At 39.6% G+C, this 23121-nt stretch overlaps 5 protein-coding genes across 9 annotated transcripts in view; 2 read left to right on the top strand and 3 right to left on the bottom strand.

The window, feature by feature from the left end:
* Positions 1–365, bottom strand: part of LOC107224732 — a 115785-nt gene extending 115420 nt beyond the window's left edge. The window contains exon 1 of the mRNA XM_046735694.1: positions 184–365. The gene's annotated coding sequence lies outside the window, so the exon portion shown is untranslated. The remainder of the gene's footprint in view (positions 1–183) is intronic.
* Positions 366–5218: 4853 nt separating this feature from the next.
* On the bottom strand, positions 5219–12734 carry LOC107224738. 3 transcript variants are annotated; one of them, XM_046735677.1, is made up of 11 exons: positions 12020–12734; positions 11253–11527; positions 10991–11084; positions 10881–10906; positions 10110–10655; positions 9826–9986; positions 9602–9683; positions 9197–9517; positions 8612–9099; positions 8248–8498; positions 5220–8152 (listed from the first exon to the last, which is right to left on the bottom strand). In XM_046735677.1, the coding sequence occupies exons 2-11, from the start codon at positions 11454–11456 to the stop codon at positions 7905–7907; spliced, it is 2421 nt and encodes an 806-aa protein (XP_046591633.1). In that variant the 5' UTR covers positions 11457–11527; positions 12020–12734; the 3' UTR covers positions 5220–7904. The 3 variants fall into 3 exon arrangements, with proteins under 3 accessions (XP_015520403.1, XP_046591633.1, XP_046591634.1); XM_015664917.2 differs by having other exon boundaries at positions 5219–8152; positions 10881–11084; XM_046735678.1 differs by lacking the exons at positions 10881–10906; positions 12020–12734 and having other exon boundaries at positions 5221–8152; positions 11253–11394.
* A 146-nt stretch (positions 12735–12880) lies between these two features.
* On the bottom strand, positions 12881–15538 carry LOC107224733 (mannose-1-phosphate guanyltransferase alpha-A). The gene is made up of 5 exons (XM_015664911.2): positions 15210–15538; positions 14417–14993; positions 13942–14218; positions 13570–13834; positions 12881–13213 (listed from the first exon to the last, which is right to left on the bottom strand). Exons 1-5 carry the CDS (start codon positions 15247–15249, stop codon positions 13113–13115), a joined length of 1260 nt encoding a protein of 419 aa, XP_015520397.1. The 5' UTR covers positions 15250–15538; the 3' UTR covers positions 12881–13112.
* A 26-nt stretch (positions 15539–15564) lies between these two features.
* On the top strand, positions 15565–17788 carry LOC107224734 (protein Rae1). 2 transcript variants are annotated; one of them, XM_015664912.2, is made up of 7 exons: positions 15565–15716; positions 15880–16149; positions 16232–16405; positions 16485–16556; positions 16732–17016; positions 17112–17306; positions 17387–17787. In XM_015664912.2, exons 2-7 carry the CDS (start codon positions 15895–15897, stop codon positions 17471–17473), a joined length of 1068 nt encoding a protein of 355 aa, XP_015520398.1. In that variant the 5' UTR covers positions 15565–15716; positions 15880–15894; the 3' UTR covers positions 17474–17787. The 2 variants fall into 2 exon arrangements, with proteins under 2 accessions (XP_015520398.1, XP_046591648.1); XM_046735692.1 differs by lacking the exon at positions 15565–15716 and having other exon boundaries at positions 17387–17788.
* Positions 17789–19947: 2159 nt separating this feature from the next.
* Positions 19948–23121, top strand: part of LOC107224737 (activin receptor type-1) — a 4753-nt gene continuing 1579 nt past the window's right edge. The window contains exons 1-6 of one of the 2 annotated variants that reach the window (XM_015664916.2): positions 19948–20084; positions 20428–20612; positions 21349–21598; positions 21714–21976; positions 22149–22795; positions 22887–23121. In XM_015664916.2, coding sequence (XP_015520402.1) covers positions 20024–20084; positions 20428–20612; positions 21349–21598; positions 21714–21976; positions 22149–22795; positions 22887–23121 — 1641 coding nt within the window. In that variant the 5' untranslated portion in view covers positions 19948–20023. The other variant, XM_046735680.1, reaches the window with a different exon arrangement.

Genomic DNA, 23121 nt, shown 5'->3' with positions numbered 1-23121 from the left:
ACGGTCAGGTAGGTGGATGGATGGATGGATGGATGGAAGGATGGATACGTGAGAATGCGGAACGGTGAATAGTGGGAGTGAAAAAGTAAAGAAGGGAAAGAAAATGACGACAACACCGCGACGAGGGGCCGAGTCAATAGGAGGATAAACCGGGTCCGGGGGGCATGCTTAGAAGAGGCATACCATCCTCGGGAACGCGCGCGAAGAACGCCCGCCCGTTCTTCCAGCCATCCTTTCGTCGTCTGCCCGTTGTCGCATCGTCCGGTATTACCGAACCGCCTCGCCACCGGCACTTCCTCTATGCGACTGACTGACTGACTGACTGACTGGCCCAAGTATAGCCGAGCGAGCCTCCCTGCCGCCTGCCTGCGCCAACCGATGCGAACCTAGCGTCGAACGGCGCGTCGTCCCGTCCCCACTCCTTCGGGACCAGCCGATCTGCTCCCTCTCACCCTCCCTGCCTGCCGAAAAACGAGGAGCGGCGTAAACACGCCGAGAGAGCGACGGTCGCGTCGCGTTCCGTCGGTCCGACGAGAGATGCGTATGTACCTGCAGGAAGGAAATCTGACGAACGTTACGCGGAAAACTTCTGCGAAGGACGCCTTCGAACCTTTGGCTCCTCGCGTTGTAGAGAGATTTTGATCTTGAGGAGATGCGCGTTTTGTCTTTCGAAGACCTTTACCTCTCCCGCTGGCGGTCGTGATTTAATAACGATTGTTGAGAAATCATGGGAATTTTAAGTTTTATTTCGTAGCGATCGAATTAATGAACGGAGGTACGTAACGTACGTGACTTCGCGATATGATGATTCTTGCTTTTCGATATACGGCATGTTGGATTCACGGTTACGAATTTTCACGTCTCAACTTTAGGTTGGACAATGTCCTGCTAAACCTCGGTACGCTTAGCGGTACGGAAATTGAACCGAATCGAATATATTTTTTCATATTTCGCAACGAGTCGCAGGATTGTTACCTCGCTCCGTGACGTTCGATCGTACGGATCGATACTCTCGACACAATACTGTTTTAAAACGTACGGAAAACAAGTTTTTAGAACAATCTACCGGTTCGAGTAAAACATTGACGATAAATAGGTGTTTGACAAAGTGGCAACAAAATCCGCGAACAAAAGATTATGTTTGAAATAATTCTAATCGTCAAGTACTTGTGTACGTTCGAACGGATGACCGGTACAACAAAGCTGGCCTCGGTTTAATACCGTGGAATATTTATACAACTTGTGATTTCGGTGAGAAAAGATAACGCGAACAAAGAACGAGAGGAAATAGAGAATAACCATTGATTTATCCCGCGGTATATATAAGCGTGTGCGTACGCGTCGACTGGTAGGTAGGTTGGCTATAAGTACATTAAAGGGAACGTAAAACCAAGACACGTATCCCATTCACAAAGAGGAGACTCGAGGGGTTGCGTCGTAGTGATAAGACGAGACGTAGGGGATGCCTGCCCCCAGCTTTTCCTACCCCAAAAGTACGAATGGCTCGAGGTTCCAGCCCCTTTTTCGCGCGACTCGGGATACCTCGGTGCGTGGCGGGACGGCTCGGCCGACTTCGGCTGATTTCGGTTCTCGTCGGCCCGACTGAACCGTAACTAACCTTGTGACTCGCGTAGGCGCGAGTATGGTAGTTCACTTTGCTCAATGGACTGGCTCGACGTGCACACATCTAGGTTATGGCTAGCCGTATCGCACCCGCCACCACACCTCGACAATTTTCATACAATTTCCCGACGAAACGAACCCACCGAGATATGTATTTATCCGGCAAACTGAGCCCGTCCCGAAACCGTCCGAGGCTTTTTTACTTTTTGTAAACGTATCGAGCGACGCGACCGGCGGAATGGGTCTATGTCAGGGCAGGGGGGAAGGCAGCAGCAGCAGCAGCGGACGATCGAGCCGCGTATTCATTCGGCTCGCAGCCTCTCTCCCTGTCTCTCGCGAGAATCCACTTCGCCACGCAAGGAGAAGAGACGGAGAGGGAGCGAGAAAGAGGGAGAGAGAGAGAGAGAGAGAAAAGAAGAGAGAGACAGTACAGCGGCTCGGGGGTTAAGACGGGCTGCATGCGCGCAGCTCGGCCGAAAATGGTCTCGCCCGCACTTGCTGGAAGGGTCGGGAGCAGGGGGGGGGCCCGGGGAGGGGGAGGCACTCGTCGTTACTCACTTGGTGCACTTCCTAGCTTTCTGATGATGGAGAAAAAAAAAACAAACGAACGCGTTTTCACGCGCTGTGACATTTCCCGGCGTATCCCTTCGGCGATAACACTCGGTCTGTTTTGAATCTCACACATTCTTTAAGTCGCGTCATCGCGTCGACCGCGTCCTTTCGAGACACTCGCGCAGCGACGCGGTCTCCCCTTCGGATATCCTCTACCTACGTGCATGGCTGCCAATGGCACACCGACTTTTACTCTCTCTCGCAAGCCGAGCTGCCTCTCTACGCGGCCCTCCTTTCCATTCCAAAACGCATGCGTGCGCCACCCGCGACTCAGCTGCGATCCCAGTACGACGCCATGACACCACCTGCCGAAACCGCCGCAGAACGACAAATATTTGCATCCTTGCAATGCGAGTTACTCGCCTCTAGGCGCATCCGCACTCTCACGCTTACGCTTGACGACTGATAAATAACGCTTAATCGTATTATCGACGGTTCGCCGGCGACCTCGAGACACGCGAAGGCTTCCTACAAATTCCGGAAATTGAATCGTTAACAGATATTTCTATTTTAAAATTCGAGATCTCTAGGTTACAAAAGACATTGAGATTTGTGAAGCTCCATTTGCATGTCGATAATATCTCGAAATGACACGAGATTTAGATTTTAGTTGACCACTACTCGCAGCGATGTATGATAATATATTCGTATTTGGAATTAGACGCGTGCAAAATTTTCACCTTGCAATACAATTTTGAAAGTGCAATAAAAATCAGGATTTTGCATGGAGTATAAAAAACTTACTAGAAAAAAAAGGAAAGAAAGATTGCCAATATAGTGGCTTCTGCGACTGAAAGGGTTAAGACATCGCGATCACGGAATATGTATATGCGATGTAAGATCATCGCGTAAGATAAAATTTCAACGGTCGATATGGGGTAATTCTTGCAAGGGTAGGAGAAAAAAGGTATTTTCACTTATATCCTGACTCAACGTAGATCTCCAGAAGCTTTCTAGAAGGATCTTGATAGCGTTATCGCTATCACATGCAACGAGAGTATCAAAACCAAATCAATATTCAGGCGGTAAACGGTATAGGTATATCAGAAACGGTCTTTACCATTGCACTCCGATTCGAGTACAGATCTAGTTTCAAATAACGTACAGTTACCGAGGGATAATAACGATTACATAAAATTACGGATACCTGTACTATTAAGAGTTACGGTTAGGCCGATTGACGCTTAGCCAAGAGAAAAGCCGCGTGTAAATAAAACTCGAAATTTAAGAGAGTGTAAATGTTACATTTGGTGTTTCGTAAGAGATATGAAAGGAAAGATAAGCAGAGATTATATATTGTGAGAAATGGTTAAGCCACTTTTATTATCACAGCAGCTTATATTATTACGGTGAAAATATAGAGGGTGTATCAATTTTTAAATCAATCTAGCGTCTTCCAGGGATTGCGTTACTCGGAAACTACAAGATTTTACCCATTTGATCCTTAGAGCGATTGTTGGAGCTTTGTGTAATAATATAACTCCACAAAAAATGTAATTCTAATTGCCAAATAATGAAATTAAATTAAAAAAGTACGTCATTCGAAACAAGGTTTACTGATTCTCAGTGACATCCATATATCGAAACTAAGATATTACTACCCCAGTTCATATTCCTATACTTCCATCTTGTACTTTAGGAATATTACAATGGACCCATTGACATAGGACACCCTGTATAGGGTACATGTACCCAAGGATGATTTACCTATGAATTTAAATGCCTTTTCAGCAGAGAGAACTTCTTTACTTCCCTATTTATTTATTTCTCCCTAGTGTAACACCACCAATTTACCTTCGCTGCGCGTTGCAGTTTGCATATTGCACCTCCAGGGAATTCAGTTTATAATTGTGGAACGTTGTATAAATTTTTTTTATATTTTTTTTCAATACTTTCTCTTTTTTTACAGTATCATGCGCAGAAAGAAATAAAGCTCAAACGAAAATCTACACTGACCTGTCAAAGCTGTGGATACAAATGGCCGATTATATAACTGCGTGTCAATGACTGTCGTATGTAGTTTGCAATTATAATAGTGTTATATAACTATGTGTAACACGGATGAATGCAGATGCCTATCTACTGTAAAGTACAGCATTGGTGCAATGATTATTCTGTATTCGTGTACCTATTCGTCGGTCGACACATTACGCTAGAGTGAATAATGTTACGCGCGATACGGTCTGGTTCTCAAACCTTCCGTACAATTTATTAATCTTTGCTGCCTTGCGCTCTCTTTGTACCGGTCAAGAATTTAGGGTTAAACTCGACTCGAGTTCGCTTCGTATACCTACGTATACGTGAATCGCATTATTCATGAGACTTATGAGAAATTTCGCAGTCAAAGGTATCGAAGATCAAGTTTTCGAATCCTCAGTCTACAAAAAGGATACAACATCCGCGGAGAACGACAAGGATAAGATTAATACTGTGTACAGTCAATAGGAAAAAAGATTTAACATGTATTTATATATTATTAATACTGTCGTTGTTGTTGTTGTTGTTATTATTATCTCACCGTCTCGTAAACCTTGCTAAAGTAATCGATGACAAATATTCTACGGCTTTCCAGGAAATACAGTTTGAGTTATTACATATCTATAACATTTTCACAATATCATCTGCTACTGTATTAATTAATCAATCGCATGTATATTTTAGTTTTTACGTACAATAAACAACTACGAGGTACATATAAGATAAATGAGAATGATTACAAACGGCGGTGTATTCTGGAATACATCGTACATCGTTTCGCTTTGATGTATTGGGAGTAATATTTATGTATTTATTTTTATCAGTTTTATCGTTACGTCAGTCAAATATATATTTCATATACATTTCGCGAGCGCGTCTACGCGAGCTCATAGAGTGACGTGGAAAAATAGTCAGATGTTCGTCATAACTTTTCTCTGCCCTATCAATTATAACGGTAGAATAAATCCCACGACGAGATAACAAAAAAAAAAAAAAAAGAAAATGAATAAAAATGCGAGATAACTGCAGCATGACTGACTACCCTCGGCAGGGATCGATTATTTCTCCATGAATTGCGTTACGCGTAGGCCAAAATGAAATCCGTCTAAAAATATAGAAGGATTGCATTGCCACTGCATTAGACACACTATATGATAAGTCAGAAGTTAATACGTTACGTAATACACATCGTTAGATGATGTTACACACGGTTACAATTATACCCAACATATTATACTGGTCAGACTAAAATCAATTTCGTAAACATACAAAAACTAATACGTGCATGCGATGGCAAAAAATGAAAATGAAAATAACAGACGGTAAATTTGTCGCTGCGGTTGACTGACGGATGATAAAATGCCATAAAGTCACATTGGGCTTTTACATCGTAGTTTATGGCCGTAATCTTTGGCCAATAATCTGGTATGTTTGGTTATATTTACCTAACAATCAACGGGCACAAAAAAGATCTAGGAAATAATGTAAAAACAATGTATGCACATTCCTTTAAAGTGAGTACTTTTTGGATATTACGTAAGCAGGTATATTGTGTATGAATGATCTGTCCGCAAACAGTGGAAACTAGCGTAAATGGGATTGAATCATTTGTTAACATGTAAAACGTTTAGAGCTAAGACTGCGAAGAGGAAAAAAAATATTACTAATGGAAACGGTATTCCTTCAACTTGTGTCCTGATAAATAGCCAGCGATTTAGTCGATGGAAGATAATGTCGTAAAATTCTTTCAATCACGTATTCGAGAAATCGTGACAATCAATTTCTACTTTTTATGGTCTACTTTTCGATCCACTAGTAAAAGCACGACTCACCGAACTTTCATTCGTAATTCATATAATGTATCTTCACTTGGAATTCGTCTACCGCAGTTTTCCTTCATTCTAGAGCTCTTGTTTCATTGTATCAATTTTCCGAGAGACTTCTTTTCGATAACCGTCGGAAATTTGTGTGAAAACAAAAAATTATATGCAAGTCAGGAATGCCTGAAAAAAACAATACGGAAATGTAGTACCATGTAGGAAAATAATAATATTATATTGGGTCAATATAAGGCAAGGAATACCGTAAAGCATTACTGTTGTAATTGTATAATAATATGATCGTCACGAAGTGCATTGATAAGTTACTAAAAAAATTCTAAAAAAATAAAATATAAAGCATTATTATTAGCATCACGTGAAAGTCTTTGAGGACGTGTAAAATTCGAATGTTAGGCACAATGGTCTCGTGCTCCTGACAAAGGCGAGTGGGATGTCCTCACCCGATTGCCTATAAATCTCGTTTAAGCCCTGCACCCCAAGATTGGTCTCGAGCCGGATTCTAACCAATAGTCAATATTCAGTAGTCAATGGTCGGAGCATGTGTAGGGATTCCACACCGCAACCAGGGAGAACTTAGCTATATGTGTGTAGGCAGATGGGAAGATATCTACCCTATCGACGTTTTCCATTTCCTACTAAATTACACGTGACGTTTTACTTGAGCTCCTTTACAAAGAGAATGAATTCGGATCGATCTTATCGATTCTGAGGCCTCGATCGAGCCACTGAATTCCGCGTGATTGCTCTGCATGTGTTAGATTCAATCCTATGCCTTTCAAGCGGTAACGTTCGTCATAAAAGAAAAATACAATCGACCTTCATTTATCTGCACCTACAATGCACGGGCCGGATAAAGGCGCATCAATGAGATTATCTCTCTCAAGTGAATCCCGCATCGATGCCACTTCTTTTCTCCTATCTTTAACTTGAAATATATATACAATCATTAGGTAACGGCCAACATAGTCGTTGTTCTTTTTACTTTTTCACTGCTAATCGTAAGACTTACAGTCATTATAAATGTACAACTGAAATCATTTTCTTACTCAGATACTAACTAATAAGTAGAATATATTTACAAAGATACGCATTTATGCGTATTTCTTCAATTAAATAATAGAATGTTAAAGTACGTAATATGAAAAAAATGTTATCTAGAAAAATAAGATTGGTAAGATGTTTTTTGGGTAAGCGAAATTAAAGCGAAAGAAAACCAAATGAAACTAGATTGTTTTTGAATTTCGAAACAGGCCAATGTTTTGTACCAGCCTTAAAATGAAATTTTTGGTCAGTACACTCAAAGAGATAAAATAAATGGAGTCACAAGTATTTGATATATTATAATTTGTAAACATTCAAACAGACACTTGCACACCAAAAACGATGGTTTTTACAAAACAATTTCACGAAAATAAATTTTTTTACCATAACTCCTGAAAGGTAGGGTATTGAAAATGGAATTTTATGAAGTGAACTACCAACAGACCATCATTCCAAACCTGCTCTGTGGAACGTCGATTCTCCAATTCCAGGCTTGGTCAAATCAATCGGAAATTTTTCCATCTCGACGAAATGTATTCTAGCCAGGGCAGATATTTAAATCAAGAATATCTAGAGAGTTTTTCTTAATACACACTCTGTGAACTCATTGTGCAAAAAAGTATCGTTAAAAACTCAACTCCGTATTACTATTGAAAGAGATTGATCGTTTTGATGATTCTGTAATTAACAGTCATGCCCGCTCATCAGTTTTATTGTTAGTAAGACACTGGGTTACGATATTTGTTAACACCGATTGGTGCCTGTCTTGTATATATAATATTATTTAAATATTTTGTAAAATTCTATAATTTACAACTTAGTTTCGTGCTTAACTTTCGCTCTGAGTAGTTGATTTGGTCTAAGGGCACCGTATGTGCTGCTCAAATAACAAGAACTTGTTAAAGTAATCGCAGGAACTGGAGTCGGGGGTTCCACGGTATTATTTCTATTAGACTGAAAACGTAGTTGATGATTATTGTTGTGAGCATGATTGTTATTACTATGTATTCGCAACTCAGAGTCTGTTTCTTCTTCATTATCCGCGCTATCCACGTCGCCTGCGAACAATACGACATGATTTCAATTGGCGATTCCACCTCGCAATTAAATTGGCTCTTGATACTGAAAATGTGATAGCATAATTTTAATTTACCATCGTCTGAGCTGTTGGTCGAGGGAAGATAATAACGAGATGGCGGTGGTTTATTGCTGCCTCTGTACTCTCGCTGTCCTCGAGCCTTGACAATACCGAGCCCATTACTATACTTAAATTCCTTAGGAAGTGTGTAACTTCTTGGCAGCGATACCTGACTGCCTTCCACATCACTGTCACATTTACTCTCAATAGAAAACTCGCCATTTTCATTACAAGTTTTATCCTCTTCGTTCTGATTTGAACCCAACCTACCAAATATATGGAACAGTACATCAGTGACTTGTTGATACGACTTCAACTCTATTTTCAAGAAGAAATTTGGATTAGAAGCTAACCTGAAGTGGCATATCCTTGAATTTACCTGAGACTAAGATGTCCTGGTGGTGTCCAATGCGGATAACATGGTAGGCATTGAGGAGCGAGTAAAATCTCTGGGGTAACAGCTCTCTCTCGTTGTGGAGCTTTCCAGGGATTGGGCGGATAATGTATAGATGCGGCTGGCAGAGGAAGTGAGAGGCAATCCATTTTGATCGGTGGCCAAGAGGATAGCGTCATGCTTTCGTTCATGTCAGATGGGGATTTTGATGAAGGAGGTCTGGTAGATGAGTGCAGCTTAGCATTTGGCGGTGGTTGTTGATTTGTTGCTAAAGGAGATGACGCAGATGTAGATGCTGAAGCTGACGGCGGTGGTACCAGCTTTCCTGATTTAATCTCTTCCTGAATCGCTCTCAATTCCCGTAGCTGTTGTTGCTTCTTTTCCTGCAATTTCTCTTTGATGTCATTCGCGCTCACTGATCCTCCTAAACTGACACCAGCATCTACGTCATATGTGTCAATAGCTGGCCAGTCCTACACCAAATTCAGCAGTTAGTAATACAATCGTGTACAAATAAGTAATCTAAGAAATCTAATTTGTGATTTGAGTACTGAACTTTACTGATGGTACCTGGTCATTGTGTGTCTGCGTTACAGCTATGGTCAGCGGTCGTCTCCAAAAAGGAATTGATTGCCGAGGTCCGGCATTACTATTTATCCTAGGACATGGCTCACCCATACCGTTTGTCAACAAAGACAATGGTTGTGGCGGAGGCACAAAAGAAGTTGGTTTTTTTTTTTTTCGATTTAGATTAGACACAGTTGGATTTGCAAAACGGCAATTGAATACTCCCGGAATTCCACCGTTGCTCAATTTCACTCCTCTCATCCCTATTTCAATGCCATTTGTTTTCTCTTCCAAGAAATTCATCTGTTTTCCATCATTATCTTCCTGTAAATATCATGTGAACAAATCAATCAATGACCAAGCAGGGTGGCTTCAGAATCTTTTTTCTATGTATCTTGTGGTACAGACCTGCTTGCAAAAAGTGGCCATACCATTTGTTGAATTCATGCGGCCCCCAGCCTCATACCTCAGTCTGCGTACATGAAAAAACCTGCAAATGAATTTGGAAAACCATTAAATGCACAACTTGTATATTTTCGAAGTAAAAACGGTAAAACAACAATAACTAATTCAATCGTTGTCATTCGAAGGGTATGATATATTTCAAAACAGTGATGTCCCAGATGTCGCACCTGTAATAGAGCGCCATAAAAAAGAGACCTCCAAAAAAGAGAGCAAAAAGTGTGAAGGCCAAGGTAATCGGATTGGGGTGAAGACTACTTCGATGGAAACCGGCAGCCCATACCCCTACCAGTAGGCTGTTTTCCAAGAACATAACCGTGTAAAATATCCCCTAGACAGGAGAGAAATGATATAATTAGCAATTGAACTAACAAAGCAAAAGAAAACCACGTCAATTCACTTAAATATTCGTTGACAGAAGCATTAGTTTTAGAATGATGATAACAATACATACCATTTTTTGTCGGTGATTTGTTTCGTGCAGGTTGACATAGGCAAAAACATATACAAATGCTAGTAGGGTAGCGAGAAAGGCTTTTCGTGGTAGCGGCAAACGCTCTCCACCATGAAACAGACCGTCAGGAGTAAGCAGCAACCAAGTGAGCATTGACAACCAATGAAGGGCAAGAACAACCAAGAGCCACTGTCCTCCGTAAAGCGATGCATATGCGACAAGTGCTCCGACACGTGCACTAACAGTTCCAAGCCGCCAGGCTAACTGTGCTAAAACCCCCAGCCATGTAAGTACAAGTCGTTCCAAGTTCCGTAAGCGGGCTGCCCCTTTACTGAAACTAGCAACTGCCCAACAAACACTCCACAAAGACATTCCTGCTGAGACTGCTGTTAGTTTAGCCAATTTTCCCCCGTTTTCTTCTTCCTCTTCTTCTTTTGCATCATTTTCTCCAGTTATTCCTGTCGATAGTAGATACAATTGTAACAACAGCATTGGCGCTGCCTCGCAGAACGCATGGATCAGACGTAGTACACAGAGCTCCCGAACCTGTGTACAAAATGATTATTAAAAGGACTGCATTCAGAGGCTAACCATGTACCTCAAATGAGTTTTCCAAGAGCTCATTTGTAAAGCTCAGCCTCTGTGAAAGGCATTTTATATTCAGATGCAGTCAAACTAGAAGGAATTTTTGTGAGATTGTGTAAATCTTCTTAAAAATCTTGCAAGGTAGCTGTAGAAAATAGTTGAAAACTAAATGAATGAATAATGCACCTCATGCTTGACGTATACGAGATCGACTGGAATAAAAAGCTTGAAGTAGCGCCAAAGGACTCCGACTTGCATAGAATGTAATACCAAAACACAGCCAACTATCAAACCACCTTTCTTCTGAATACCATGATCGTCAGGGGTCCCAGTACTGGCAGCAGTTAGCTTACCTCGAGCACCCCAAAGGTACCATCGAATACTAATAATCTGTAAAATGATGAATTGAACAATGATTAGTTCATTTTACCAAATAATACAATGAGCAGGTAAAATGTTGGTCTGAATGAAAACAGCTTTATAACATTAAACAAACTGGACAGGTGATTGAAAGAAGTGGACTTGAATCTTGAAAAGCATAAATATGTTTAAACCCACCTGAGACACAACAAGTGATGTAATGACAAAAGTAATACTGAGAGGAAAAAAACAGTCTGGTGCAGCAGCGTGATGGGCCAAAGCATAGCCCATTGCTAGGTCAAAGACAACATCACAGAAGTAAGAGGCCAGTGAGATTATGTTAAACAGCACGTCACATAGTGGCAAAAACTCGTGCTGATGTTGTTGCTGCTGCTGGGCCATAATCGGCCTTCCCTGCCCATTTGTAACCCTCGGTACCTCTTTCACGATTCAATTTCTTGACTATTCATTGGCTGTTGCAAAATAAGAGAAAGTGATGTATCATTTAGTAATGGGTATGTTTAAAATAAAAATATATTGTTGAAACTTTCTTGTATTCCTTGCTATTTTTGTTACAGTCGTTTGCAGATGTTATCCCTTCAGATACATTTTACTGTGATAAAATATATATTAAAGTATTTTATTTGATGAGGTTGAAGCTAGAGAAATAATACAGGTAAACAATACTGAACTATATAAGATGCGCATTGATATAATTAAACATGTAAAACAGAAAAAGATAATCAGAAACAATAGGAATGAATTGAATTTTACTTGTGTATTTCATCGAAAATAACAGAAATAGAATTTTTCAAGAATACAAATTCATATTTCTCTATCACCATTACTCATCAATCCATCAGTTTTAACAATATAAACACTTGGGTATTAAAGCTAAAAGAAGTTCAGATTTGTAGGGATGTTGAGCTTAATTTTGAGCTTATTTTCATAAATAAACAACTCACCATGTTCTTCAAGTATCATTTGCAACTGAGCGGAAAAATATCATTTTTAATGTGGTAGATGGTTAACCTGGTCCAGCTTTGGAATGCGTGGAATTTCTTCTTCTATCTTCGTCCTGATTTCCAGTTATCTCTATGCTCACATCTATTTCATATTAAACTTCAACTCAGCGCGATTGTTTTCACATTTTTCGATTGTTAATTGATTCCAGTGTGTTTGACGGGTAATTTATTTTCCTACGATAGCGGCCGAATAATGAAAATCGAAAAAGAAATCACTTGAGAACTACCTGTGGAGCGCATCCCTGTTGATTCACAAATCAAAAGTAACAGGCTCTACTACTGCAGCGCTAGTTACGAGGAATGTGAATACTTTTCTTACTAAACACGCAGAGCCCACTGATAAAATGGCCTACAGCCTACACCGATCCTCGGATTGACAAAAGAGCATCGGGAATCGGTCGGTACATAACAATCGGTCGATCGGTAAGAGCAGCATTAGGCAATGATGTGGACGGCTCTCAGTTAAGCCGATCGCCGAAAATGTTGTCATTTGAATCGCACGGTACTTGAAAAATCAAAGCCAATTTCTCAGTGTTACATGAACATGAACTTTGATGCAATTTAATGGTACGAATAAAAGCATAATATGCTACGACTTGTAATTTTTTTAAACTGTCAGACAAAATCGTTTCCACTGTTTCGAGTTTTCGCGAATACCAAGTTTTTTTTTAGCTAAATATTACCCTCTTTTCCAGTGTAAACCACAGTGGCAATACATGTATATTTATGTACATGTATATATATACATGTATACATTAAACATATACTCTATATAGGTATATATACATCACAAATTACAGATTTAATCTAAACCTAATTCTTTTTTAATTTGAATAAAAATATTGTGCGTAATTGACAAAAGTTCAATGTAAATTCAAAAAATATGTATCAAAGATTGGTGTATAAAACTTTGTACGAATTGAAATTCAATTTTGGAATGCCTCAAAGCAAATTTACAACAATAGTGTTGAACATCTTAGTCAATATAGAAAGTTAACAATTCTTATTGCACTTAACAAAATGTTTGCAGGCATTACAAGATGATTTCATTCTTGAAACTTCTTGTAAGATTCTTGTGAGGTAAAACGACCGAGTTCAGTAGTATTTTCTCAGCTGTTAATGACACGCAGGTACCTAAAACGAAAACAAATGCTTGCGTCATGTAACCAAATCTGGATCCTAACTCGAATTTTTCATATGTTGTACACTAGGTACAAGTTTTGTTTTTGCATGATTCTTTTTTAATATAAAATAATTTTCATCGATTATACCAAAAAATTAATGTTTGCAATTGTCATTGTTTCGGAAGCAAACAGTATGGAAGTTTATATCTTTATAATTCAGTAATGCAAGATTTGAGGCCTATACAATTAGATACACACATATCATTTTATATCATTTTTCACGTGGAATAGCAATCTGAACCAAGATATGACTGCTATAATTTTTAGGACAAAAATAATTTGTATAAAGTACTATCAGACCCTTACCAAGTATAGTGATAGACGGGTTGAGTTTGCCATTCGTGTTGAACAGTGGTGGATTTTCCATTTTTGCAAAAGGTTTGTCAGGATTAGGATCACACGGAGTGCCTTCAACTCTAGCCCACTCTCCTACTCTGCTGCCTCGACCCACTATACTATGTAAGATGATAGAGTGCGCTTGGATTTGTGCCTCAGCTAATACAATTGACTCTCGAATTCGTACGCCTGGTCCGACCATGGCATTTGCGCCAACACTGACATTTGGACCCAACTAAATTGATCATCGTAATGTAACCATCAATCACTTAAGCATTCTTCAACTGAATGTGACATGAACAGATTAACTGCGTAATATATAGAAGGAATATAGCGGCTTACCACAGCTGTGGGGTGAACAGTCGCTGTGGGGTGAATATAGACATCACCGATGATATGACACTTGCCATGTACAGCTGCGCACAGTCTGGCAGGTTGACTTTGGCGATACAGAGCTAAGTAATGTCTGTTCGCATAGATTGCCGAGCCTGCACTTTTCAATTGGGACCACCAAGTTGTTACGGGTAAAGCAAATAGACGATCGCTCCCTGCTAGTCTCATTAATACATCTTGCTCAAATGACATATATGCGGGGTCTTTTCCATTCCCGTTCAATTGCCTGCAATCCCAATACAAAACGTGTTTGATTATATCGCTAGTTTGAAAGTCCTACTTCCTACTGCAACTTAACAATTCTACCCTGATAAACTGGTGATAGAAAGTTGAGTTAGAGAAGTATACAAATAATCATTGAACAGTATATTTTAAAAGGGGCTATTTCCCAGATGTGAATTTTTTCTTATAAAGTATTACGCACAAGAGCTTTTCCTGTTGTTGATTAGCATAAAACGTGTCAGCCATAGTTTGAAATATATCTGAGGAGGCGATGTAGACACCGCAGTTGATCAATGTAGAAACAAAGGTGGATGGTTTTTCAACATAATGGTCGACTTCGCCTCCTTTTTTTAAAACCATGCAGCCATAGTTCAAAGATTGTTGCCGAGTGGCTTCTGTCGCCATAACAGTAACCAAAGAGTGTTTGGAAATGTGAAACTTTGCCATATCTTGCAGCGGAAAGTCGGCGCATACGTCACCATTCATAATAAAAAAACATTCAGGGCTGCCAGAGCGAATTTGATCACGGAAATGATACATTCCTCCAGCTGTGCCCAGCGCTGTGAACTCTTGCAGGTATCGGATGCTGAGCCCATACATTTGGGTCATGTCTTGCACGAATTGATGTAAATCAGAAGTTGGGTACGAGCCAATGATTAGAATTTCCCCTAGGTTGGGTACTCTGGTACATGCTTCAATGTGATGTTGGATCATTGGCAACCCAGCAACTGGGAATAAGGGCTTTGGAATGTCCAGCGAGAGGGGCCGAAACCTGGTCCCTGCAAAGAAATAAAATTCCTATTATTTTTGTAGGTTTCTATAGTGAAATATTGGAACAATTGAGATCAAATATTACAGAATACATGAAACAATCTTACACGAAGATTAAGAAAAAATAAATAACCAAATAAACAGAGCTTACAATTGGCCTGAGTAGCATGTTATCAATGGAAACATAGTATTCGTGTTGAAATAAAACAACAAAAGTAGCTAACCTTTTAAGGGACCACCAATCAGTATCACTGCTTTCAACATTTTTCACTATAATTTAATGATATCTTCTATTATTACGTCGTTCTATCGTCTCCGGCTCAGCCTATTCAACTTGAATTGAGAGGTTACGTGTACTTTGACACGTAGAATCAATTTGACACGTCGAACAATTTTCGCAATTGTAGGTGACTCTCGTGAATATATTGTTTAAATACTAGATGCGCGCAGTCTCGAGTGTCATCGAAAATTGTATGTTTTTCTCATACTGCGACAATCAACCTCAACCGATTGGCGAATGAGACGTTTTTTGACATTTTTGTGTACTCGCCGTACAAGCGGCGTTTTCGCTCGTGTCGGTTCTGCACTGAACCATCAGGGAACCATCAGAAACCATTTACCGATTCAACCGTGCCGCTGAAGTTATCCTGTTTTCATTGGACTAAACAAGTTGTATAATTTTACTGATGATACATAATTTTCAACAAGTAATTCTGTGATAAAACGATTGCGTACGTTCATATTATCGAATTCACTATTTGACTACAGAATACCAGAATCAAAGGAAAATTCTTATGCTATATTCAGGTTTAGATATTTTAGGTTATGACACTTCGCCGAGTAACGCTGATACTTTAATTATCCTTGTAGATTGAAGTTTTATTCCATTTTCAGTGTTGGACTTCGAAGATGTTCAATCAAGCCGGGGCTCTCGGGGGAGGCGGTGCAACCGTAAATCCTATGAAAGATTTTGAGGTTGTTTCACCACCCGATGATTCGGTGTCGAGTCTAGCATTCAGTCCTGCGACAATTCCGCAAAATTTCTTAGTGGCTGGTTCATGGGACTGCAATGTTAGATGTTGGGAGGTCGAACAGTCTGGTAAAACAGTACCTAAATCTATGCAGACAATGGCGGGACCTGTTCTTGATGTCTGTTGGAGTGATGTGCGTTAATTTTAAAGTTTCATCGATGACGTGCAGCCTTATATATCATTCTTACGTTTTTAAACATGTGCCTCTCTTTCAGGATGGTACGAAGGTTTTTATGGCTGCGTGTGACAAAATGGCAAAGTGCTGGGACCTTGGTTCTAATCAATGTATTCAAGTCGCAGCTCACGATGCTCCGATCAAGACTTGCCACTGGATAAAAGGCTCCAATTACAGTTGCCTTATGACTGGTTCTTGGGACAAAACTCTCAAGGTAAACTTTGTACTTTCCTCTTTTCATTACTGATATGATATGCCGCGATACATGATGCTCATAATTTATTTCATTCCAGTTTTGGGATACTCGAAGTCCCAAGCCACTGATGACCATCAACCTGCCTGAGAGGTGTTATTGTGCTGATGTGGTATGTATGAGAACCATTCAGAAGTCCTATTTGGTTTCTGTTTTTCATTATCTTAGAAGCCTTATGGAACAATTTTGTTTAAAGCCAAAGTTCCTCTGAAGGAGATTTAATCCAAAATGTACTAAAATTGGAAATTTATAATGATCCTAAGTAAGCAAAAATGAATTGTACTTAGGATTATCCCATGGCTGTTGTTGGAACTGCTGGACGAGGTCTGATCGTTTATCAACTGGAGGGAACGCCTCATGAATATAAGCGGATCGAATCACCGCTAAAGTATCAACATCGATGCCTGGCAATATTTAGGGACAAGAAAAAAGTGCCAACTGGATATGCCCTTGGCAGTGTTGAAGGCCGTGTGGCTATCCAATACGTAAACCCTGCCAATCCGAAGGACAATTTTACTTTCAAATGCCATAGATCTAATGGCGCTTCTAGTGGGTTTCAAGATATCTATGCGGTGTGTTTAAATAATAAAAAATGTTCAACTTCACAACCGTTTTATGAAAAAACAGTGAATCATGCTATGCTAATCCCGCTAAATTATATTCACAGGTGAATGATATAGCATTCCATCCAATTCATGGCACATTGGCTACAGTGGGAAGTGATGGAACTTTCAGTTTTTGGGATAAAGATGCACGGACCAAGTTGAAGCCTTCAGAACCAATGGAACAAGCTATCACACGGTGTTGCTTCAACCATAATGGTCAAATCTTTGCCTATGCTGTTTCTTACGATTGGGCTAAGGTGTGCAAGCCTTGATTATTTGAAGTAATTAATTATTGTAAGTTTGATATCGATACAAATTGTTGTGTTGCATATTTTAGGGCCACGAGTTCTATAATCCGATGAAGAAGAATCACATCTTCCTGAGATCGTGCTACGATGAACTTAAGCCAAGGAATCCTTCCTGATTAAGATGAAGAATCAAGTAACATTATACACATTACTGTCTCCGACTTGCTGCATAATCACATCTTTTAAAGATGTTGCTGTTCCACATGTAACAAATACTACCAATACGTTTTATATGTATACCATTTACTATTTATTTTCATACACCTTTAATATTAATTTCAATTGTCACTGCTGCAAAGACGAAGCTTCAATATGTTGTGAATAAATCACATAATCGTCATGTACATCCATATTTTTACACATAGCCAGTAGGGTGATCCTTATGTAGGGTGTTGACGAATTTTTGTCCGGGCCAATCCCTAGATCGACTCCAAATAAATTTAAAATAATCCCCCTAATTGTAAGACTGCAACTTTCTATATCAACCCTCCTGCAGAGACCGTGAATGTTCACTGATACATTCCTCAGTCAATGCTGTGAACTTCGCCGTTTGAAATGCAAACATTTTTACTGTACGTTTGGTATTACTGTACATTTTGTCGCGGAATTACTGTTTTGTAAAAGAATCTGTAAGTGTGAGAAATGAACGGATTTCATGCTACTACTTGGTGAAAAATATGACTATACGCTCTGTCCGCTGTGACTCACGACCATAGACTTATTGGAGATGGACTGCGCGGTCAGTGTACTGAGCTGGTGCCGTAACACGAAAAAGACTGCACAGCTAAAGCCGGGCCTCTCTTGGCTGGTATACACATACACTTTAAGTGGGGGTTGTTTAAATCTGTGGGATAAAGTTTATACTCAGCTACAATTAGGTTTCTCTCTGTCAGCTACACACAGTACTTTAATGACAAAAATTTATTTCGTGTTGGTAAGCCTGCAACTGTGTTGGGTTTAAAATGACAACCGTATGGCACTTGAATGTAGAAAGCCTTGTAGCCATCAAACGGAGTAACGAGAAGAACTTAAGAACTGTCAGTTACTGTTTATAACCTCAGTAATACAATATATGAAGCAATATAATGCAATGTTCTCCGTAATTTTATTCATTGATTAATAATCACCTATCCATCTTTTATTTTCCATTTTTTGAATAGCTTATAATTAACATATCTCTCATCTGTAATTCGAAACGTATTTTTTTTTGTTACACACCCTGGTGATACTTCAACATGGATTATGTTTTCATATCAATAATTGTTCAAGTAATAAATAGGTATATTATAAGCCCATCGACATTCTACGTTTCTTCCAATTATGAGTGCATTATTCCTTATCTGCAAGTAAATATCAATTTTGGCGTTCTATAAAAGATTTCACTTTCTGTTGCACTGCGTTAAAAAGATTTCGTCAAGTTTCCCGTTTTAGACGCTCGTGTATTTTTCCAATAGTTTCATCCAATTCTTCTCTTACCATTGGTGTCATTGAGAGAAAATTGCTCAGCTTCGTCTCCATGTCCATCTCGTACCCGTTCGATTTACGATAATTCGCATCCTCGAAACTCGTATTTCTTCGTCAATCTCGGTCGCTACAGCTGATTTCAGACGCACTGCGCAGACATGTTGCGCATATGCAGTGCGCACACACAATGCGCACACCGGAAGTGCTCTAATCCTAGGGGAAATCGCAAATTGAATAATTATTTAATATCAATTAAAATATTAACTCTCTAACAGTTTTTTTCTACTCTCAAATCCTCTCAAACGATTCTCAAACGATGAAAAAGAAAAATTAAACGTCTAAGTCCATTTTTTGAGGAGATAGAAAATATGGGGGCCAACTTCACACCCAAAATTAAAATCAATTTTCCGGAAAACCTACTAACTCTCAAACGATTTTTCTGTACTCTCAAACCCTCTCAAACGATTCTCAAACGAATTGCATTAATTAGATTTAAAAATAACAACTTCGGGGGGCCAACTTCACGGAGGTGAAACCACCGGCATTCATTCCGCATGAACCTACCATTACTTCATCGATAACCGCATCAGATTATTATTGAAAACAGAATAAATCATGATATAGCTACGTCTTTTGTAAAATAATAACTAACTCAAATTTTTTTCACAAACAATACTCTTGCCGAATTGAGTTGCGCGTGCAGGGAAGGACGCAGAGGGCGCTTGATAATGAATTTATCTTGTCCATTTTCGATTACGAGAAGTCCTATGAGGCTAGCAGTCTTTATATATCTTCAGTCAACGCGACAATGAGTGGAACTCGATATTTTTTGGTAGTATCTGAGTCACGGTCTTACATACAGGTCTTGCAACGAACGTGGTGGGGGGTAGTCAGTTCACGTCCGAAACAAAAGTACAACTTATGGCCACAAGAGCGACGCTACGAGTTATTCATAAGCTTATTATTATTCTTTGGCGGAACCCTAACCAATCTTTTTGATACTTGTACACAGATAACCTTACGTTGGTAATGTCAGTCATATGTCCTATGAATAACTGACAGCGCTGCGTAGTGGTCAGTAGTGGCAAAAAAATTTGGACAAAACGCGGCTATCCCCACCACTCAAATTTCAGTTCGTTGCAAGACCTGTATGTAAGACCGTGATCTGAGACAAGTAGTTTATTGTTTTGACGCGCACAGACATGGCGGATGTTATATTTATCACGCATTTTGTGCTTTTGTTGACGTTCAAATTATGTCCAGGTACGAGCCTTAATGCACGCATACAGGATTATTCTACTTTGTGTTTACCGAAGAAAATTTTTTAAGGATACGAGCATCAGCTGAGTAACGCAATATTAATAGCCCTTATCAGTGCCACAAACGGCAACGAAATGACTAAATTTCTTCTTTTACATCTCGCTCAAAAAAGGGGTAGTTCATGTGTTAACGGAAGAAATACGAACAGTGCCGTAAGAGATTCAACGGCTGTTTTCACGAAATTTTAAAACAATTATGATTTTCCGAGTACGAACTTGGCGTGCATAATTTTGCATCCCTATGTCAGTGTGTATCAAATTATTTCATGTCGTTTTGGATTTAACAGGAGAAAAACAAAGTATAGGATTGAGGGAGGTTGACGTTTCCATGGACAATGAAGAACCACCTGATCCTCTTGAACCGATAGATCGTCAGATTACGGGCGGTATTTCAACCCAAAAACGTTACAAGTGCCTCTCTTGTGATCCTCCAGATTGTTCGTCTGAAGAAACCTGCAACGATGCAATCACAGTAGGTTCAAAACCTTTCCAGAGAGATTTTTCTACATATCATTTATCACTTGCACTAGTTTTATTAAATCATTCATTTATTTGTTATTAATCAGCTAGATCCAGTTTTCTTCTCTCTCAATTTCAGTTTTGTACCAATAAGACAGAATCAACCACATAACTTTTCATTACATAAATGGATTCAAGTTGACTATTGAGTAAAAATAATACCTGCGCTGCTTGTTATCATTCATGTCATTAAAATATTTATTTTTCCAACAAGTAACTGGTCTACTCAGTTTTAGGAAGACAATATCTATTAGTTCAATAAAGATAGCTTCAGCGCTCACTCCATTTTTGATTTATGTCAATATGAATACCGTTTGAAATGCAATTTTTCAACGCACAGCTGGAACTGAAAGCAAATTTAATAAAGTAGTAGAAGCTTTTCAAAGTTCAGAGTTCTTGCTTTGTCTTCAGTGCAATTTTCCTATATCATCTTATAAATTCAAATTGCATTTATATTTTTCGTACAATCAGATCTGATGCGGATAAATCATACATTAAATTTAAAATAGTGTCAATTGAAGTGAAACTTCGTACAGTGATGAAACCATACAGTATTTTTACAATAAAAGATTATCGTTCATCATGTGTATAAATTGGAAGAAACATATGGCTGATTTGTTAAGTGATCATCTGAGCCTTAACACACAAAAGTGGTAGTGTAATACCAATTTAATTTTCTTCCCCATCAGTGCTGGAAGTCCAAAGTGCAGGAAGCAGATGGGACACAGCAACTGAGTAGAGGGTGTACCATAAAACCTGAACAGATGCCGCTGATATGTAGCAAACAACAACCAGTTGGAAATGGTAGTGGAAAAAAGAGACAAGCAAGCAGTTCAACTAGAGGTGGACAATTCAGCGTTGTATGCTGCCAGGGTGATTTATGTAATAACGGACCTTTTCCTGACCTGCCCTCGCACTATTCCCCGGAGCAATCGAACGGTGAATAGAAGTTGAAAGATAGAAGAAAAATAAATATAAATTATTGACGTTTCATTCATACTGAAGTTCATGAAAATTTGATGGTTTAGCTATAACAATAGTTTTTCCTTTACAGGAGTGGAAGATTATGCACTAAAACTGACTCTGGCAATCCTGGGTCCGATGGTTGGACTTGGAGTAGTCGGAAGCGGCATACTCGCTTGTATACTCATTCGTAGGACACGTCGCAAGCGCCCATTGGTCCCTCGACGAAACAAACTTCTAGTTGACTCAGAACTAGAGCCTTCCTCACTTCATTTTTCCTCATCTCCCTCCACAACTTCCACCTATCATACGCATGAGCTCAGAGCAACTGCTGCTGGTGATAGCACCCTCAAGGTATCAAATTGTAATCATTAGCAGGCCAGATGTGATATTTCGATGACATCACGTTTGGCCTGAGTACTGCAGTATATTTGCAAATACGTAAAATTACTTGCAAATTAGTGAAATCATTGGCAAGTGCATACTTATTGGTATAATCATTGTGATTTGTTTATCTACTAAACAGGAATATCTGGATGGACGGAGTCTGACTAGCGGTTCAGGATCAGGATTACCATTACTTGTTCAACGTACACTAGCAAAACAGGTAGCATTAGTTGAATGCTTGGGAAGTGGAAGTGGTGGAGGTGGCGGATTTGGTGGCGAAGTATGGCGTGGTGTCTGGCACGGGGAGTGCGTAGCTGTAAAAATATACTTCTCAAGAGATGAAGCCGCATGGACTCGTGAAACGGAGGTATATTCTAGACTTTTACCATCACGTCACGACAATATTCTCGGATATGTCGGCACCGATATGACAAGCAGAGGAAGCTGCACTCAATTGTGGCTAGTGACACACTACCATCCACTTGGCTCTCTTTATAATCATTTAAATCGTTCGCCCCATCCCCTGACACACCACCAAACGCTGAACATCTGCCTGAGTGTGGCAAACGGACTACTTTATTTACACACTGAAATTAATGGAACCCGAGGAAAACCAGCAATGTCGCACCGCGACTTGAAAACCAAAAATATACTTGTCAAAGCAAATGGTGCCTGCGCAATATCAGATTTCGCACTTGCTGTAACTCAGGAACGTCTCACCATGGATCGAGTTGATCTTCGTCAAGGTACCAAGCGGTACATGAGTCCAGAAGTCCTCGATCAAACGTATGCACAATGTTATGTTTGTTGAGTTTTTACATCTTAACTTTTATCTTAACTCAAATCTAACAAGATACTATTAAATTTCTGATTACAGAATAAACATAGAGTGTTTAGAGAGTTTTCGTCGTGCAGATATTTACAGTTTAGCACTGGTTATGTGGGAGGTAAGTCGGAGATGCGTGAGTAGTGGTGTGGCTTTGGATTATGCTGCTCCTTATTCTGAGTGGCTTTCGGGTAGCAACCAAGAACCCTCTTTTGAAGAAATGCGAAAATTGGTGTCGCTGAATCAGCGAAGACCACCTCTTCCAAACCGATGGCACTCAGATCCT

The sequence above is a fragment of the Neodiprion lecontei genome, chromosome 3, assembly GCF_021901455.1.
Source record: "Neodiprion lecontei isolate iyNeoLeco1 chromosome 3, iyNeoLeco1.1, whole genome shotgun sequence".
NCBI classification, from domain to species: domain Eukaryota; kingdom Metazoa; phylum Arthropoda; class Insecta; order Hymenoptera; family Diprionidae; genus Neodiprion; species Neodiprion lecontei.
The sequence above is the reverse complement of the archived record's forward strand: the minus strand, read 5'-3'. Positions and strand labels throughout refer to the sequence as shown.